The 20,951-nt window shown below is 43.1% G+C and overlaps 2 protein-coding genes across 2 annotated transcripts; one reads left to right on the top strand and one right to left on the bottom strand.

Annotated features, from left to right (window-relative positions):
- Nucleotides 1-391: 391 nt before the first annotated feature.
- ppef1 (protein phosphatase, EF-hand calcium binding domain 1) lies at nt 392-9,914 on the bottom strand. The gene is made up of 17 exons (XM_071533617.1): nt 9,860-9,914; nt 7,443-7,570; nt 7,234-7,294; nt 5,305-5,468; nt 4,819-4,933; nt 4,240-4,286; nt 3,810-3,976; nt 3,663-3,699; nt 3,288-3,437; nt 2,484-2,607; nt 2,113-2,369; nt 1,805-1,990; nt 1,522-1,664; nt 1,290-1,396; nt 908-1,071; nt 696-780; nt 392-591 (listed from the first exon to the last, which is right to left on the bottom strand). Exons 1-17 carry the CDS (start codon nt 9,912-9,914, stop codon nt 392-394), a joined length of 2,190 nt encoding a protein of 729 aa, XP_071389718.1.
- A 4,376-nt stretch (nt 9,915-14,290) lies between these two features.
- rs1a (retinoschisin 1a) lies at nt 14,291-20,506 on the top strand. Its single transcript, XM_071533618.1, has 6 exons — nt 14,291-14,342; nt 14,875-14,900; nt 15,336-15,465; nt 18,389-18,530; nt 19,672-19,867; nt 20,354-20,506. The coding sequence occupies exons 1-6, from the start codon at nt 14,291-14,293 to the stop codon at nt 20,504-20,506; spliced, it is 699 nt and encodes a 232-aa protein (XP_071389719.1).
- Nucleotides 20,507-20,951: the final 445 nt, after the last annotated feature.

The following is a 20,951-nucleotide window of genomic DNA, read 5'->3' on the forward strand; positions in this document are numbered from 1 at the left end:
AGCCGGGCGTTTACTATTAATGTGTTAGATGGCTGAAATGTTTCCTGCCATCACACTCATTTATTGCTGTGCTGGAAATATCTTGATGTGACGTGACATCGTCTACGTTTGCTCAGTTACCTGTGGGAATAATCAAAATACACCAAACAACAAACCGTGCCCAGAATTGTACGGCATATCGCCAATAGATGTTTTTTTTAACAGCATTTGCGTGTTTTGGGGTGGATTTTGCCTTGGAGAACTCTAGAAAAACCCCTTCTTCAATCATTTCATCTCATCCCTGCTTTTCTTCCTTCATTTCTCCACCAATCAGGTATGCAGGACTTCCAGAATTGAGTTTTTCAGAATGTTGCTATTCCTCCCTTCACTTATATTTCCCTCTGTCCATCTGTTAGCCTTGTTGCTGATCCTTGTTGTCTAGTTTGTGCACCACTCTGAAGGCCTCTAGGAACTCGGTGAAGTCTATACTGCCATCTTTGTTGAAGTCGATACTGCGGGCCAGGTCATCAATGGCTCTGTCGTCGATGTCGACCCCCAGGTGGGCGCTGAATAGACGCCAGGTGTGACGGAACTCCTCGATGGAGATCAGACCTGAACATGAACGCCCCGCACACACCACATACACACACACACAGAATTTTGAGGAATAGATTTCAAATTACTGACACTAGTTATCCAAAGAGATACTTCTTTACCTGAATGGTCTTTGTCTATAATGTTGAATATTATCTCAAGGTCTGTCCTGTATCTGAACAGAGTTTCAGCCAGGTTTGCAGTGACCTAGAAAGAAAGAACGAAAGAAAGAAAGAAAGAGAGAGAGAGGATGGACACTAGGGTCAGAGGTCAGTCACTAGACTACACCATTACTTGACCATAATGTATATTAGGACCTGTGTCCAGTTCTGACCTGTGGGAGTGGAAACCCCGGGCCCATGTCCTCGAAGCAGGACTGATACTCCACACTGCCATCTGCTGCCAGGTGAGCCAAGTGCGGCCGAAGAGTCCTCCAAGGCAGGTCCAGTCTCAGGACAGACTCCAGCACCTGAGCCCACTCACTGACTGACACACAGCCTGAACACACACACACACACACAGAATGTTTACATACAGAATAAAGATATGTACTCACACAAATATGTGAAGAAAGATGTATATGAATCAGGGTTGGTTAGTTTTTTTTCAAATTCCAATTCCTCAGTTGAATTGGAATCGATGAGTTCATTCATGATTTGACCCTGACCCCGGTTTGAATCACACAGAAAGACAAAAGGAGGGTGGGTATATCTCACCAGTGTTATTCTGGTCACACTGCTGGAAGCCCGCCATCAGCTCAGAGCGATGGGCAAACAGCTTCTCCTGCAGAGACCTGAGAGCAGAGCCCTCAGCTGCTCGCACTCTGTGGACACACACACACACACACACACACACACACACAGTCTGAGCACTTCTGTCTAGATAACTGCACCCAGCTGCTGTTAATCTGCCCCAGTTTACACCCAAATGACCACCCTAGGCACCTACCTCTGTGTTAGGGTGAGTTTGCGGGTGGTGCGGCTGACCTGGTACTGGTAGAAGCGGGGAACCAGCTCTCTGCCCAGTTTGATGTAGGCGCCGCGGTTGCTGCCCTCCTCATAATAGTTGGAGGCTGAGAAGATGGTGATCACCTTTAGCACACACATACATGCATACACACACACAGATTTATTTTTCCAGACTTCTGTAAAAGCAGGACTTTATCAAATCGCTAAGATTGCTCTGATAGGTAAAGTTTCCCCACCGCTACTTCCTCCACCAGCTAGTCTACCTGTCCACCATGACAGAGTTCGTAGCCCTCCTGTTTGCACTCATGGGAGCGGATGAGCAGCTGCAGCCCGTGCTGGAGCAGCAGTCTTTGGGTGACGTCAGGGCCGAAGTAGCAGCCTCCCCCTCTGAATGTGTTGGGACTGCAGCCCTCTTGGGTTTTAGGGTCGCTCCACAATATATCCACTATCTGCAGGGGGGAGAGGAGCAAAGTGCTGCACAAGATAGAAGAAAAACAATGCAATAAAGCAATACAAGACAACGCAGAGTTTAACAATCTGTATTTCCTTCTGCTGCCTCCGCTCCTCTGACCTGTTTCCATTCCCGTTCATGTTGAGGGGGCGAAGGAGGGGAGATGGAGGAGAGGGAGTCCAGGAAAGGCACGTGGAGGACATCCATAGCGCAAGGCACGCTGGGAGAAGGCGGGCAAGGACGAGGCGAGAGGCAGGACGGAGTTTGAGGAGAGCAGAGAGAAGAGGAGGAGGACGAGGAGGAAGACGAGGAGGCGCTGTCCTGTCGGCTCAGCCCACAGCGCCTCTTTCTACGAGAAACAGAGTAGAAGAAAAGATCTGTCAATTTTAACAAGATGTTTAGTCATACACTGACATTATAAAAATCAGTTATAGCTGTATGAGACAGTGGGCTGCTGTCGGACCTCTGAGTCGGGGTCCTTTGGCTCTTGCCGTGGCTACGACAGCTGCCTGGCCGTGGGCTGTCTGTCGATCTCATTCTCTTTGCCTGTCTGCAGGACCTGCTGATATCCAGCTGCTCCAAACTGTGCCTGGGAAACCTCAGTGCAGACTTTACCTAGAGGATGGAGGGAGGGAGAGAAGGGGACACCAAAAGAAAGGGAGAACAATGGTGTTGGACTTCAAGCACAGTTAAATAAATTACAGCTGACACCGAGACTCAGGAGTTATTTTGTGATGAATGGTTACAATTAACTGTTTTTCTTCCACCCATGTCTGCTTTCTATAGTGTTATCCTGTGTTCCCCAGAATGACTTTTGACAATCGCCCCCGAAGTCATGCAGCTTACTCAAAACGTAACATGACTTACAGCTGCATTGCATTATGGACTATTGAGGCTGCTGTTGGTGGAGAAATTGGTATTTCTGCCTCTTCTACGATGGATTTCTCCCTGTATGATTGTTGAACTCTGGTGCAAAATCGTGAATCTAGAAAGATTGATTGATTCTGAAGGGCTAACACCAAAACTTGATTTACTGTTAATGTCTGAGATAGATAAAAAAAAATTCTGCTACCAAACACCATTATAGCTGCACTGGAAATATCTTGACATGACGTGACATCATCTATGTTTGGCCTATTATCTGCAGGAATAAGAAAAATACACCACCAAACAACAAAGTGGGCCCAGAAATGCAACGTACGTTTTTCTAACAGTGTTAATGTACTTTGGGGTGGATTTTTTGTTGCGTTAGAAAAGTGGGAGGAGGAAGATTGGGCGTTCACTCCCTTTCCAACCTTGTGCCTGTCTATGGAGCTGAGGAGGTCCAGGTCAGTCTGGTCCGATATCCCTCCATGAACGATCAGGACCTTGCCGTCTATCACCGTTGCGACAGGCAGGAGGCTGAACACGTCCTGAAACAGCTGGAGAATCTTGCGGCCGTGGGTCTGGACACAGTCAGTCACACAGGAACGAAGGAATTCATTTCACAATCATGGACTACTCAGCCATAAATAATCCACCTGCTTCCACTGGCTGTGACAGTCAGTGAAGCAGTAAGACGACCACAAGATGGCGGCAGCTACATGCTACAACTGCAGAAAGTATGATGGAGCTCTGTCCACAAAAAAAGCATAATAATCATCTTTATCCTTCAGGACCACTTACTGTACCTTGTACTTCTGCATGACTTCTTTTGTGAAGCCATATCTGAAACAACAACATGTGGTGTGGTCTTTAACCAGACATCTGAGTTAATCTACCATGTCTTTATCTATGAATAAACATTTTCTTTCCTATCTACTGTTCAACCTACCCACCTGAGGTTCATTATATGGTCTTCATGGTTTCCTCGGTTCAGATGCATGTAGTCGGGGTAAAGCAACAGGTAGGCAAACAGGAGGATGACCACCTCGATCGACTTTTTGCCCCGGTCCACAAAGTCCCCGTTAAACACATACGGCGTGTCCGCAGAGGGAAGGCCGTTCTGAACAACAGCAATGTGACATAAAGGCAACACACTGTCAAAATCTTAAATCAGATCTCAAAGAAGCCTGTAACTGCATTATTGGGCTATCTGTGTTTTGAATTTGACTACAACTGTTTTTGTGTAAATCGTTTTTCAGAAATATTTGTAAATAAAATAGTGTCATCTTTATGCAATAGGACCTGTATTTAAAAACTGATTTAATACCTGATGACTAATGCTAAAGTAAAAGCTTCATGGACAGCAGCAAAATGTAGCTTTACCTTATAAAATATGAGAAGCAAGTCATCAAGCCGCCCATGTAGATCACCTGAGCCAAATGAAACATCAGAGGGATGGAAAAACAGGAATGAAAAAACAAAACAAAACAAATCATATAACCCTATCTAAATTGGCCACTGTTTCACACTGCATGTGCAAAATTGCTTGATGGCATGAAAACGAGACGGTGAATTGCTCCACCTCAACCAAAGGGTGTGTGTTTTTGTCTTGGTCACAAGTATTCTTGAGTTTAATGAGATGCGCATCTGCAGGAGAAGGCAGCCATGGAGGAGTCGTCGAGTGCCTGATCAGTGTGCAAATAAACAACATCTCCATTCTTGGAACGTTCCCCTCAAGATACGGTCAATTGTATTTGAAACACGTTACAGACATAAACTAACATGTAACCAGTGAGCAGGGCATTTATTTATTCAGTAGCCTGCTGTATGCTGCCCCGGCTGCTCAGCCTGCAAAACAAATGGCAATGGACAGACAGCAATGTGGTATCTTTATGATCTTTATGATCAGAGTGCAAAAATCTCATTGAGAAGACATGGGTAGCAGGGGGAGTTGGCACCTACCACATATAGTGATCTCCTTGGTATAGGATGTTGACAAGTGGATGATGTTGGGCATCTGTTTGAGGAGCTTCTTGGTCTCATACAGCAGCTGCAGCACATACCTGGCATGGAGGGACTGGGGGAACAAACTCATCAGTCCCTAAGAGCCCCAGAATAAATACTGCTATCACGTTTGTAGATGTAACACAAGGGCTAAATATAAATCCAGTCTCAAATTCTCAAAGTCTTCCCAATTTCTCAACGAACCACTATTGTATTATTCAAACTGTAGGCTACATTTGTAGTTTCAATGAAAATTCTCAATGCTGGGGAACAGGGAATGAGAAGCAGTCCCATCTCTCTCACCATTATCACCCCCATCATTAATGCCATCTAATCAGCCAAGTTGTCATTTGCTGTCATTGATTTGCTGCACATCTCGTTCTCTCTCTCTCTGAACCTGGTCTAAAGCTCAAAGCACAGCATAAGACCCACTATACTCTGTACCTGCTGCTCCTTAAAGGCGCTGAGGAGAGCAGTAGTGTGGGAGACGGAGAGAGGGAAAGACAGACGCGGGCCGGTGTAGGACTCCGGCACGAGGATCAGGTCATAGCAGGTCTCTCTCTCTAACCAGGGGTCGACCACTGGGTCCAGCAACTGGGAGATCAAGTCTGGAACGCACAGTGTAAAGAGCTGTAAACATACTGAGCTCGAGTCTCCTTCTGCTTGTTGAGTTTGAGAGAGATGAACTGAGTCAGAGAGGCTCAGAGCAATGGGGGAAAAAAAATCAAATTTTGCCTGTAACAAACTCTTTTCATCTTTCTTTTTTAATTTGAGTGAAATGAACTGAGCTAGAGGGCCAGACGAGTGAATAAAAAAATAAGAGTTTGTGGAGTGTGAAAAATGTGTGAACTAAATTATTTTGTGAACAAATAAAGGTTTAGCCCACTGAACTAAAATATATCATTCCAACATTTGTTTTATGTATAGCCTTTGATCTTGTAATCAATAGCTTGATACGATACGACATCTAGCTCTGTGTGACCTCATGCACTGTATTAGAAGTCCACTCCAATATGCTAATGAAAACTGATGGCCTCTAATTTATGCAAACAAACAGGGCATGAAGGGACCTCTACCTACAGTCCCATTTCTCTTTTGTAAATCTTTTGTCAATTTCCTTCTCTTAGTGTCTATTTTATCTCTTTCATTCACACACACACACACACACACACACAGACACACACACACACACACACGTATATATTTTAAATATGATCAAATGAGGATGGCCTTTCTGCGTTACTTATTGCAACCCCCATAATGTGAAATCCATGAGGCGGGTGTAGATTTTGAGGAATAGCACTGGCCTAAGGATTAGCTTGTCAATAGAGCATTATCCTTTTTAGCTGGATGAGTGGGTCAATACACACTTCAACCACAGCTGTGTCAGTGAAATACACCAACACATTGGCCTCCACATCCACAGTAGTTGCTAAGCAACAGGGTATACGCAATGGTTTTCTAGACCAAAATACAGGGGCATGACTAACAAAACCAATGTTAATTTGATGGAAACAGTAAAAACAATTCTCCTATGTTAGAACATGTAATAAAGAGAAAACAGATGTGCAGAACTGATACAACCATTACAACATCAACCAACAATTACAGAACTGATTGAAATTGTTATTAATGTCTAATGATTTCCCAGTATTTTTATATACCCGTGGTTGGTTGAATGGGCACACTTTTTTATATTTTTTCCCCAGAAACACCCTTCTTTACTCATTCAGTCACACGCAATAATAAAACTACACAATCAAATAAACAAAGAATGAGATTTGGACGTCATCTCTCTCTTAAATAATGAATAAGGGGCAAACTGCCGTACAATAACCTCATAAATGAATTTATGCCAGAGAATGAACCTGCACATAGACAATGATTGCCAACCAGCCCTGAAATACAAGGTGCAAACATGAATGAAAGCGTTACCGTTACTCAGAAATATCAGAGCACAATGATAAAGTGGAACAAACTTAAGAGATGAAGCATTCATATAAAAGTGTACACAACACATTCCCATAATCAAGTAATGGGAAAATAAACGTGTGAAACCTGTGTTATTCGTGCCTGACAAAGATCTCTGTGAGACTGAAATGTTGCCTTGCCATTTCAAATTATTGGGAGCTATCAATACAGTGTGCAGATTCTACCTCTTTCTCTCTGTTAAAAATAAACATGGCAGCAACCGGTCCTCTGTTAGACTAAAAAAAAAAAAAAAAAAACGTGTTTCTAAATAAAACCCTAACTTTACCTTCAACATTTTCATGAGATAAGGGTGAAGTTAGACTCTTATTTTGGAAACACATCATACTTATCTATATATATCTTCTATATCTTATCCAGATGACAGTAGACTGGTCTCCTCACCTGGCCCGTTGCCGTTCAGCTGAGTGAAATTGTCCAGCATGAAACTGAAGAAACTTGAGAGCTGAGGAAAGAAGTGAAATAACACTGAGCCTGTTTCTACTGCATCAGAGGTTAAGTGTTGAGATGCGTATGCAGATGAGCCTACACAGGTATCTCGATCTTATAATCAGAAAAAAATACTTGGTGGTGAAATACGTGGTGAAAATCACCTGTAGCTGGTCCTGCTCCCCAGCATATTCAATGGACTGGAAGATGTTCCAGGTGTACCTGCGTCTCATCTCAAGCCGGGCCATGTAGCGCCGGTACCATCTCTGGATCAAAATGGCCGCCTTCATAGCTAGAGAAAAACACCTGTGCTTAAATTTTCAACAAGTTGGCTTTATTCACTCTTTACGTAGAGGTGAGACAAGTCTAAATATCTGGCCCTAGTAGCGGTCATATACATAAATGAATGTGCGTACATATGATCATGAACACACACAGACAGCACAATCCTTCTGACCTAACTCCTCAACACCTGTTTCCTTTACTAACACTTCCTGGCACTTCTCAAACAAACAAAAACACAGAAATGTCACAGGAATATTTTGTTACACGTGTTTTCGGGGAACTATGGCTCTGAACCCTGCACTCTGCAACTACTAGCTGTTTGTAATGAGAATGATCTACACTGCAAAAAAAGTCCATCTTAACAAGTCATTTAGTCTCATATTTAGCATTCAGATGTTTTTTTTTTTTTTAAACCAAGAGAGGTGAGATAACTCCATTTGTTTCTAATGCAGTTTCACTTTCAGGAAATTTCTAGAAATGAGTGTCAATATCTTGAAACAACTCAGAATAAAGGCAGATCACTGAACTTCTAAGAAAATGACACTTAATTCTACAAAATTCTTGAAACAAGCTGATTTGCTTTTTAAACAAGTGAAATTATCTAACCCCACTGGCTGATTTGTTCACTTATTTTAAGAAAATTATGATTTTAGGACTCAATAATAGACTAAATGACTTGCTGAGATGAAGATTTTTTTGCAGCGTAGGAATTTAAGCAAATTCTACTGTTGCACTCATTGTAAGTCACCACTCTGAGTAAGAGCATCAGCTAAATGCCTAAAATGGAAAAATGATAATGCAAATAGACATGACAGGAGAGCCATACATCCCCCCCAAAACACCTTCTGGTTAATCATATGGATCACAGGGCCCAGGATGAGCCACCACCCTCCGCCTCTCTCTCTCTCCCTCTCTCTCTCCCTCTCTCTCTCCCTCTCCCTCTCTCTCTCACATACTGTACACACCATGTGTATGGCACACATCATGTATGGCACAGACTAATCTTTAGAAACGAGCAGGGCCTTACTCAGAGCAGGGCTGGGATTCTTGGCTGCTTCATCTGTGTGAAGAAAACTACAATTCAGCATAGGAAAATGGTAATTGAATAAAATCATGTGTGAGGCAGCAGCGAGACAGAGAGAGAGATAACAAGACACGGGGGAGGGCAAAAGGAACACTGGGACTGGAAAAACTGAGCAAATTAATAGAGCTTTCGGAAGAAACGACACTCGTTAAAAACGGGAGCGAGGAGAGAGAAGGGGAACAAAGCAAAGCACCATCTGTCAAACATCTTGATGGTATCACCTAATGAGGGGGTGGCGAAGGTAAAAGATGTGCGCAACAAGTCTGTCAAAAATTTACAACTGGGGCATTACAAAAATTAATTAGTGTCAGATTCATAGTATGTAATGTGATATGGTGAAAATAATAATAAACTTAATACATCACTTTTCAAAACGTAGTTACAAAGCACTTCGTAGAGTTTGGAGAAAAACAAATATAAACATCAAGACAATTCCAATAAAACAATTAAAACAAATAACATAAGAACAATAATAGTTATTAGGCAAAAGCCAGTTTATGAAAGTGAGTTTTCCATTGTGAATTAATAGACAGAGGCACAGATTTCCTCTGGCAAAGATCAGGGGCCCTGATGGCAAAACATCAGTCACCTTCAGTCTTTTATCTGGACTGAAGAACAGACAATAGGGCTTTGTCTCACGATCTACTGTAAGACTGCTTTTTGGCAAATAGGGAGATAAGAGCTCCATGATTTAGGCAGGGGCCAAGCCCTTTAAAGCTTTAAATGTAATTAATAAAATCTTGGAAAGTAACTGGAAGCCAGTGTAAGGAGGCTAAAATAGGAGTTATATTTTCTCTTTTGTTAGCTCTTATTAAAAACACCTCATTAAAAACCTCATTCAAGTGATTTTGGAACATATACAGCAATTAATATCCAACTTATGGGCTGTTTATGCTCAGTCACCTTGTCTGCCGATGGACCAGGTGTATGAACATGGCACCTCTAATTTGATGCCATTGCTTTTTTCACACCTTTCCCTAATAGTGCAAAGGGTCCAAACGTCAAAACTTTCCAGTTCAGACAGAGAGGAGGAAAACATGCGTCAGTGTGGGATGGGCTGGGAGGACTGATGACGTCTATCCAGCATTTCCATCCTTCCTAACCAATAAAGTGCGTAGTGTACTTGGGGGGGAAAACACAACAACAAAAATCTGTCTGTTCAGGGAGAGCAGTGGATCGCTGGGACACAGTAAACCAGCCACACTCCGTTACCTGTCTCCAGTCTTTTCCCTTGTGTCTCCGTGGCAATGGAGGTGCCACAGCCCATGATGACCAACAAGGACGTCCAGTGGTCACATGAGTCAGCGTTTCACCAGCCTGTAGCAGTGGGTCACAGCTGGTGGGTGGCATGTAACTGCTGCAAAGAGACCTGCGAGGTACAGGAGAGAGTAGGCGACTGTAGCAGGAGTGGTTGTTGGTGAGCAAGCTGTAGCCAAAGGCCTGAGGAAATGTTTCTTGTCAGTGAGACTGGGTTTTGATAAGACATGGAAACCTTTAAGGCTATACCAAATTGTGCAACACCAACTAACATGACACCAACAGTGTTTACCTCAGCAAATTGTTCAGCTATTGGATGCAGTAGATAGAGCACCCATCTCTGCTGCAGTACTCCTGGAGAACTGTCTTTTCTTCAGCCACCTCTTTCACTTGGGCCAGGTTAGTGGTATTGGGTATTTCCACCAGCAGAGTGCTTTCTGGTGAGCATAGACTTCCTGTTGCAGACACCTGCTGTACATCACAACACCAGGATTAACGATAAACCTCCACATCTCCTTAATTACTTCTGCCAACTAATCAAGCTCTAACAGAAATATCAAATCTAAATTGGTCAATTTAGTCTCGACATTGCCCAATAAAATTGTAGATCAAGGTGTCAATCCCTCAAAGTTCTCCCAACAACTTTTCTGTGTCCTTTAATGAGTTTCAGCAAATCTGTGTGTGATAATTAGTCTTTCCAAACCTAAAGAGAGTTTGGCAGAATATCGCAGGTCTTTTCGGACAACTAACTGTTCCACTTTAATGAAATCGTATAAATTAAAATTAGTAAATGGTTGCTACAACCAACGTCATAACCTCATTACGCTTGAACACAAAACAGCCTAGGCTACTTGCTTTTGACAGCACAGAGAAGATCAAAATAAACTGCTGCAGCGTTTCGTATTGCGCGACACTTGCCTCCATTAAGAGCGTCACATTTAGACCATGCGCCTCACCTCATGCATCCAGTCAATCAGATTTGCTCCGTCTTGCTAATCAGTAAAGCATCCACGCTTGGTAGATTTGCGATGGTGCCTACGATCCGAAAATCATGAATGGCACCCACAATCCATGTGTTGCGCAAAAACTTGAATCAAAAACAGGGATAGAGGTTGATCTTAACGAAGCCTTACGGAATTATAAGGCGTTAAATGTGTGTATCGGAGCAGCTCCAGATGCTCATCTGTTTGTTGCTCGCAGCCCATCAGAGGGTGTCGGAGCGCACAGAGCCGGGAGAAGGCGGAGGCGTCAGGTGAGCAACACTCACCAATGGAAATGATAAACACACAGTACATCAGGCTTCACGGGGAGGGCGACGTTTCACCTTTTCTGCTGTGACAAGTCTCTTTTCACCTAGGCTCCAATTTCCAAGCCACTTGGTATCCCTTGAGTCTTATGCCAAGCCATTTGTCCTCTTACGTCACGACCATAGGAGAAAGGCCTTGTTTGAGAATAGATTCTTCTCCCTGTTGACTCCCCCTTGGCGAGATTATGGTCAAGTCTACAGAGGTAGCCCATCACTACACACCACAAAATCTTCAGTGTCGATTTAAAAACAGACTATACCAATCTTATTACATTACTTATTAAAGTATAATTCCATATCCAGAGTTAGTTTAATATTGATACATTTCTGAACACCCACGTCAGCGTGTAGCCTACAGCTTGGGGACATGGGATTACACTTAAAAAAAATCCATTTAGGCTATGTTCTCACTACAGGTGGAAGTGGCTCAAATCCCATGTTTTCCCCAACATACTGTTTTTTTTTTTAGAGCAGTGACAAGACTAAAAACATGGAATCTGATATAATTCCAATGTTGGGCCACATTCGTATGAAGTCCTAGATCAGATTCATATCACTGACTGGTCAGATTGGAATTCATGTGCTTTGCACAACACTCCATGGTGTAGATCTCTACATTGGCCACTTCAGAAAAGCTGGAGGAGAGCAAAACAAGAGAGACAGGAATCATTTTAAAATTAATGATGGGCCACAATTTAACCAGCTTCCATCATGTACTGTTGGCAAATGGGACCTTTGTTAATTTGCGCTGTGGGTCTAGCAGATATGGGTTGCTTTTTCCAATACGAGTGAGAACAGTCAAACACAAAAATTGAGCATTAAGGCCTGTAATGCCTTAGCTTCCTTCAGCGACTCATGACTAGCTGAGGTTGCGTCACCAGTGATAAAGGCAACAGACAGTAAAATAAAATACATCTTTAATAATACACTTGATAAAAATCTTTGTTCCAATTCAGTCTCAGCCCAGTCCAATATCTCATGCAGCGGTTCTCGTGCAAGTCCTCTGTTGTACAAGTGTGACAGCAGCACTGATCTCCTGTTGGGTGATCACTCTTCGTCTGGTGGTCTTGGAGAGCCGGGAAGCCTCTGAGCCCACCAGTCTGAGCAGGACCTGTTTTGGATAACCGGAGCGGCTGGCCAGGAAGATTTTGCTCTTCATCCCGGCTCGCCTGACCTGCAGATGATACAAAACATAGGATGTTTAGAGTGTAGCTGCACGATGGGGGTGGGGCTGGATTTATATAAGCTTTTTACTACACCACTTTACAAAACAAGCACAATCCTTAGCCGCACAAACCTTAACCGAATATTAAAAACATCCCATCTTACACTGCATGTGTGGGAAAAAAGCAGGCCAGACAGGACACATCAAATGCATGTTGCGTGGCCAAGCTTTGTTCAAACCCACAGAGCATTATTTTTCTAATCAAGATCCCAAAGATACCAAATATGTCACACTGAATTACAGGGAATGTGCACAAAATGACACAAGACATCTAGATTTTGTCCATTTGATATAATGGGGCAGCAACAAAAACATGGCATCCCGGGTTTGAATATGTTGCTCAGTGAAGAGTGCCAAGTGTGCTATAGCTTCAATTAAGCATTGGAATGAGTAGGTACAGAATATGTATGTGACATTGTTGTATAATACGGAAAGAAAATGTTTGCTCCAACTTTGAAGCTACTTAAGGGGAAGTTTAAATGGCAGTTAAGGTGCAAGGGGCTAATTTCACAGGTAATGCCTTTTGTTCTGACCTCTTTTCTGGCTCTGTAGATGAAGGTGCTGTAAGCTCTTGTCCTCTTCTTTCCTTCTTGATGCATCTTCCTTGTTGCTTGGACAGGAGCCTTCATTTTGCTGTTATCACTCTTGTAAAAGCCAGATTAAAAGACACTGATGAAATTGACAGCAGCCTTTTATACCAGGAGAGAGAGAGCGAGGGGTGAAAAAGGTGTTTCAATGAACACAAATTGAAAACAGCTTTGTACAATTAGGCTTGATTACTTTCACCTGAGTTTCCTCTGGCTGTGGGCCCACAGGGCTGTGAAACCTCAGTGTGAGGTCTGACTTTAGCCTTGACCACAAGTAGATCTTACAGCTAGTGTATGTACAGGAAGACAACTGTCCAAAAAATTTCAGCAATCAAAGGTGATGAAATTCAACAATGTCGTAGGCCTGCGTTTTCCCTGATCTACCTCAAAACTCATAAAACTGGATAAAAAAAAAATCATCTTTGGAATTCCTCTTCACCCATTTTATTCATTGTTATCTTTAAAGGCAAAACAGATCCCAGAGCAGCATTTCGCCTCACGTTTCCTAGCTGTTGCCCATGATTTACGACTGAATAAAACACACTTCTATATTCTTCTATATTCTCCTGTTTTTTCCCAAAAGCTGTGGCCATATTCACCCAGATGGATCTAGCTCAGTGGGAATTAAATCTAAATGTTTCACTGGACGTTCGACCTATTTCACTTTGTTGCATCAACACATTTTTCCTCACATTTTCTACTTTCCACTAATGATTCATCTTAAAAGGGAATATGACTGCACAGTGTTGCCCTTGCAAATAGACATGAGAGGAGAGCCATACATCCCCCCCCCAAAACACCTTCTGGTCAATCATATGGATCACAAGGCCCAGGATGAGCCACCACCCTCCGCCTCTCTCTCTCTCCCTCTCCTGCTCTCTCTCTCTCTCTCACACACACACACACACACACACACACACACACACACACACACACACACACACACATTCATACTCATACCACTCAACCCCCCAACTCACACACGCCCAATCCTGTCACATAACCGACCATCCTGGCTTTATTGTTTTTTTTTTTAAATTTTCACAGGCTTTGTGACTTTCCTTGTAGTGTGCAGTGATTTCTGTAAACTGGCAGCAGAATGCATGGCGGTGGTGGGTGAACAGCTGTAGGAGGGGCTTTATGAGATAAGGATGGTATTAGGTAAGGCCATTAGTGTCCTGTGGATTATTGTAATCCAGTCTCTCTACACTGCTGGCTTGGTTGCTCGGTCTACAGTCGGTCTAGTCCGGGTTGAAGCAGGTTGGAAGATGGCTCTCGACGCGCGGTGTCTCCTCCTGGCCCTGCTGCTGGGAGCGAACGGTAGGCTGTCAATCTGTCTCTACACTCTGCTGCTTGTGTTGCTGCTGGGTTGGTGAACCCGTAGTCTGCGGTTATAGTTGATTTCTTACTCCTAGGTTTAGAAAAGTAGGATCAGACATGCATGAAGGAGTTAAGTTCCATTGTCTGATGTATAGCTTGCTATATAAGTCACCTCAGATTGGACTATATGTTGGAGAAAACCTCTGAAGCAGAACAGGACACTTCTGCTTCACTATGATCTCAATAATTCACATACTGAGAATTTGACTGGTTTGTCAGATCGGTTTCCCTCAGTAATCCCTTCGATTATGATCCAAGTTTTTGTTGGGTGGCATGACACTTGAGTCTCTTTGTATCTCTGTGTTGGGTTTATTTTGTCTATTCTTTATTTTAATGTGGTTACAGTGACAGCTTGATGTACACATTTTGTTTGTTTTGATGGGAGACTGTGTCCTAACAGTGTGTCCTTTTCTCTCCTCTATGCTTCCCTGGCCGTCTGTCTTTTCGCCTGCCTGTCCATCTGTCTGAGCAGTGTTCATCAGCATTCATGCTCAAGAGGTAAGAGGAAACCTCATCCACACAGCATCTTCATCAGTATTAATTTAACTCTCAGAGTGTAAAAATCAACACTGTGCTTGTATCAGTCCACACCCATCAGAGTTCATTTAACACTTTTAGATAGTTTTGAACAGCCACCCAGAGCCATATCACCACTGAGTGGACAAACAACTCTCCATTTAACACTTGTCAACTCCAAATAATTACCACGGAAAAATCAACACTTATTAACACCGGAATATTTTTGAAGAGATGTTAGACAGTCTAGCCTCTGCACAGCATTTTCTGAATTTCGCTTATTTTATTTTGCCAAATCAGTTAAATTCTAAATTAGCTGGCTTTTAATTAATGACATTTGTGATACTAGCATGGGATATTTTTGTACTGTCTCTATACAATGTCTAATGTGTGTATCTGTTTGTGTGTGTATATGAGCCGGGTGTGTCTGAGGCGTGGACCAGCAGGGCTTGTAAGTGTGACTGTGAAGGAGAATCTCCGACCGAGTTTTCCTCCATCGTGTCTCCAGCTGGCTCTCCCATGGTGCGAGGCGTGGACTGCATGCCAGGTAAGAACTGCACTCCTCTCTTTGAAGAAAAACTGTCTACTCTTTTACCTTCCGTTTTTTGTGCCAGTAAAAGATTTGCACACCTAGGAAATCCCTCACAGCAAATGAGTGTGTTAATAAGTGTTGATTGTAACAGTGCTTACTATCTCCAACACTGCACAGAGGTCATTCTTAGTGTCCTTTCTTTCTCCTTTACCTAACAAGTACACAATAGCCTATAGATGTGTGTCAGAATCAGTATCAGAAATATACAATTAATTTCCTGGGATTTGTGCTGGTGATATTGATTCAGAAACAACGGACAAAACTATAATCAACTACAGTGACAACTTACAACTTAGAGAGTCCACTGTACATATTTATACATGGGCAAGAGGACCTCACATACAGTGCAAGGAGTCAGGGTAAGACATGCAATGATGTGATGACAGAAGACTGTACAAATCACCCTGAATATAGACATGCAATATCTATGTACTATTCCATGTGAGAAAGGGGTGCAGCTGCAAATGTAAGTGTAGTGAGTGCTCAACAATAAATTGATTAGTGTACCATGAGTTAGTTATACTGAAGAGAATGTGCAGTTTGAATAAGCTATGATAGAGAACACAGATCCATATCCAGAGTCTGTAAAGTTATTGTCATTCTGCCAAGACACTGGGCGATATAGGGTTGCTTAAACATTGTGAAGTAGTTCTAAAATTGCACAAATATGGCTTATAATGATAAATGCTTTTTAAGTTATTGCATTGAGATCTCAAAGTGATGATTCAGATATTCATGGTTTTGATTCAGTGGACTTTTTGGTTTACCATAAGAAATTATATTTCACATCAGATATGCACTTAATGAAACACTGTGCACAGGTTTAATCTTCTAATTGCCAATGAGGCCACAATTTGACCTACGAAAGCGATTTTCGTTATTTAGATGATTAAGCTATTCTAATGAGGTAATAGTATTTCTTACACAGGGTGGATTGTGTTTGAAGCGCTCTGTCTGGATTGGTGAATGTGCAAAGCTGTGCGCTGACTGAGAGAGTGGACGAGGGCGAGGACGAAATATGTCTGCCTGTAACCTGCTGGAAACTCATTACAGACCACAGATGGAGGGAGAGTCTGTTTGTGTGTGTGTGTGTGTGTGTGGGTGTGACAGAGAGACAAGAGAGAGAGAGAGAGAGAGAGAGAAACCCTATGTGTGTATGTGACAGAGAGAAAGGACAAAGAGAGAGAGAGAGAGAGAGAGAGAGAGAGAGAGAGAGAGAGGAAAGTGAAAGTCTGTGTGTGTGTGTGTGTGTGTGTGTGTGGGTGAGCACATGCATGAGTGCACGTATGTGTTTGATTAGATTCCAGATCTGACTCCACAGGGTAGACATGCTCCATCGGATGTCCTTAGAGAAGGTGATGCAGCTCAGAAGGCGATGCAGAGGATACAGTTAAACAAAGCTATGAGTCGGCTTTATACTGGCAACAATGGGGAACAAAATCACAAGATATAAAGATTAGCAGGTCAGGCTTGAGAAAGAAGATGGATAGACTTGATGGAGAAAAAGAGAGTAAGAGACAGAGAGCCGAATGTGGATTGGTCATTTCAGAGAAGAGTTTAATACTTGAAGAAGCGATGAATAAGGATTGCAGAAGATATGGTGAAAGATAAAGCTGGATTACATCCCGTGTGATGATGGGGCAGTGAGGGTTTTTTTGTTCTCAGCTGATCAATGTGTGTCAGCTGGGCCACCAGCGTGGCAACCGCTGACGGAGAGGAGAACGTACCTGAGCAGATAATCGTATTCTTAGAACCTGATGCTCAGATTACAGGGCTTGGAATAGGCCGCGCCCGTCGCACAATCACAGAAAGCAGCAAACGGGCTGACGTGGACCGGGTGACGACAAGCGACCGGCGAGACGGACTGCCTGCACTGCCTCACCTCCTTATGTACCTCAGTTCTTCTTAGTTTCACGTTCATTGTTCATCTAAATGCATTTGATTGTAGTCTGGTGAAACAGCGTGGAAAATAACTACAAGAGGAGGAAGGCGTATTCACTCACGTTACTGTTATGTAAACACTTATCTCCTGACTCACACAGGCGTTGCTGCTCTGTGCGTTGTAATACTGGGATTAGGCAGGATGACCCTGTGTCAGATAGGCTTAGGCCAGTAGTAAACAAAAGAGCAGCGGCTGCTTCTACTATACAATACCTCTCTTCTCAACATATCCACTGCTGATGTATTTATTTGTATCAAGGCTTTAGGATAAAGACACATGATTGTAACTCTCTCATGTTGGCATACTAGGGGGTATACAGGACAATTATGTGTATATTGCTGTATATTTATTTGCAGGGTAAGTCCACAGCATTGTAATGGAAGCGAGAGTGCAAATTGACATATCAAAAGGTGGGAGAAACACAAAGCTAAAGCTGTGGAGAGCAGAACATGGCCATCTGTCCGCCTGCCGCCCTAATGGACATCACTGATCTCTCACTGTGGAGAATTAAACTGGAGGCTTTTAGGATGGGATATGGGTCACACTGGGTCTGGTAACGGTGGGGGGAGGAGGGGAAAGGGGAGGATGGGTGAGACAATGGGAGGATAGGGCAACATAGAGGGCTAGATTTGAGGGAGGAGTGGATAGAGGGATGGAGAATTAGGAATCCAGAAAGGCTTAATGCTGTTCATTTATTGGTCACATGACATTGTAATGTATTGCTGCTAAGCTGCAGGCAGACATGTTTGTGTTCCCCTCTATCGGGGTGCTGCCCTTCTTTCACTCGTGTGGCCGTTACTAATCCAGGAAGTCCTTGAGTGAAAAACAAAGACGTTAAATGACATGACAAAAGAGATTAAAATTAAAACCTCTCTCACAGGGAAATCTGGTTTATAATTCCCTCTTAACTTGGACCATGTCTCTGATCGTCTGCAGAGTGTCCATACCACAGGCCGCTGGGCTTCGAGGCTGGATCTGTGAGTCCGGACCAGATCACCTGCTCCAACCAGGACCAGTACACCGGCTGGTTCTCCTCCTGGCTCCCCAGCAAGGCCCGGCTGAATGGCCAGGGCTTTGGGTAGGTACAGGCCAACATACACTACCAGTCAAAAGTTTGGACACATGCATTTTTCTTTATTTTTACTATTCAAAACTATGAAATAACACAAATGGAATTATGGAGTGACCAAAAAAGTGTTAAACAAATCAAAACTATCTTTTTTTTTAGATTCTTTAAAGTAGCCGCCCTTTGCCTTGATGGAAATAAATTCATACATAGGCATCAACTTCACTATTTATATTTGTCTAAAAAAACAAATGTTAAGCATTTAAGCATAAGCCTTTAGATCAAAATGGCTGTGAGATAATGAAAAATAATACATTCAATCAGGTGTGTCCAAACTTTTGACTGGTAGTGTACGTATGTACACATTTGCGACATCCACAGAAAATTACTATTGCCAAAGCATCATTAAACAGAACATTCCAGTTATATATCGACATGTTTATGTTTAATCCTTGATGGTGAACACGGTGAATCTGCCTTAATATTTAACTCACAAAATGTTGTTGATCCAAGAAACGGTTGAATGTTCTGCCCCCGGGAAAGACCTTAATAAACAAATGCCCAGACACTCACCATCTGCCATGAGCAGCATTGTATGAAGAAATGTGCTCAAGCAGGATCTAACCCATCTCTCATTATGTAAAGGGTAGAGTTGTACAGTATGGTAAAGTCGATGGTGACATGCCAATATGTTCTCACTTAGTAAACAGTAAAATATAAAGAAGACAGGCAGCATTAAAATGGACAGCGTAATGAGGATCAAAACCACTTGCTTCTTGACACTCAGCGACCGCCAATTTGAAGGTTTTTTTTAAGATTTAGACAGAGATAGTGAGAGAGACAGGAAGGTATGGGAGATAGAGAGGAGCACATGGAGCAAATGACCGCAGACCGGATTCGAACTCGGGTCGCTGCGGGAAGGTTTATCCTCCGTTTGTACCACAGGGATTTGGACAGCCTGTTCTCCCTCCTCACTTGTGTTATGTGTCTTTTCTGTTTTACCATTTGGCTGTTTATATCTATGTTTTATGCCTGTCTTTCTTAAGATCATTGAATCGAATTGAACCGAACCACTGTCCAAGTGTGCATGTAAACAAGCCTATATCCTACAAGCAGTATATATAGCCTGGTCAATAGTCGTGTTTCTCCCCAGGTGTGCGTGGCTGTCGAAGTTCCAGGACAGCAGCCAGTGGCTGCAGATCGACCTGAGAGAGGTGATGGTGGTGTCAGGGATCCTCACCCAAGGCCGCTGTGACGCAGAGGAGTGGATCACCAAGTACAGTGTTCAATACCGCACAGACGAGAAACTCAACTGGATCTATTACAAAGACCAGACCGGAAACAACAGGGTCAGTGGGGTCTCGGCCAAGACTAGAATTCAATATAGATTAGACACAAATAGACACATGTGCACTCAGATGTGTGGATGCGTACGCGCACCTCCGGACACACACACACACTCATGCAAAATCTCAAAATCCTGGGCTGTGGATTGGGCTGCGTCCGTCTGTCCGTCAAACATGAAATCTCTGATTTTGCTGAAACTTGGAGGGATGATGCATCTCCACATTGTATTCCAGTGCTTAAAAAATACTCTGATTGGCCTGATGGGGGAGGTATAATTGAAGGTCAACATTTCAAACTTGAAAGGACCTAACTCCTTCTCGGTTAAGTCCAATTGTGATGAAAATTGGAGGGATGATGCATCAATTAGTGATTGGCCCAAGGGGTGTGTGCATCATTCGTGTGGGGCGATTGTTGCATTGTTATTAATATTACTATTATTAGTAGTATTAAATGCTGCATCCTGACCCTGCTCTCTGCTCTCTCCCCAGGTCTTTTATGGTAACTCAGACCGCTCCTCCTCGGTGCAGAACCTCCTGCGCCCGCCCATCGTGGCGCGCTACATCCGCATCCTCCCGCTCGGATGGCACACACGCATCGCTCTGCGCCTGGAGCTGCTGCTCTGCATAAACAAATGCAACTGAAAGTCTCCTCCTGCTGTCCCTGAGGCCTCGTCCCACATCTGCACCTGAGCCTGTACTTCAAGCCCCAACATAAAAGTGTGTGGTCAGTGATTATAATCTGCAGATTTGGCTAAATCTCCGTGTGGAATCAGCAAGTCAACAAGAAATCAACAAGCTGAAGTTTGGTAAAACTGCCACTTCTGTTTGAAACCCCTATGAAGTATACAACAAATGAAACACGTTTGTTTGACTTGTGTGATGGCAATAAAACAAGTTTGTTTGACTTGTTCAAGGGTCTCTCACAAGCTCAGTTGACCTGTCTTATCTCTCCCATTAGTCTCAGATTGTAGTAGATTGTTGAATTTTGCAATAAAATGGCATAAACCCAAACCAATAATTACCCATGGAGAGGGAACGGTGCTATGGAGGTTGTATCCACAGCTTTGATTTGGGGCGACCCCTTCCA

Source organism: Centroberyx affinis, unplaced genomic scaffold, assembly GCF_046629955.1.
Source record: "Centroberyx affinis isolate AG114_WGS23_722 - 3 ecotype Tasmania unplaced genomic scaffold, CSIRO-AGI_Caff_v1 ptg002385l_1, whole genome shotgun sequence".
In the NCBI taxonomy this organism is placed as follows: Eukaryota; Metazoa; Chordata; class Actinopteri; order Beryciformes; family Berycidae; genus Centroberyx; species Centroberyx affinis.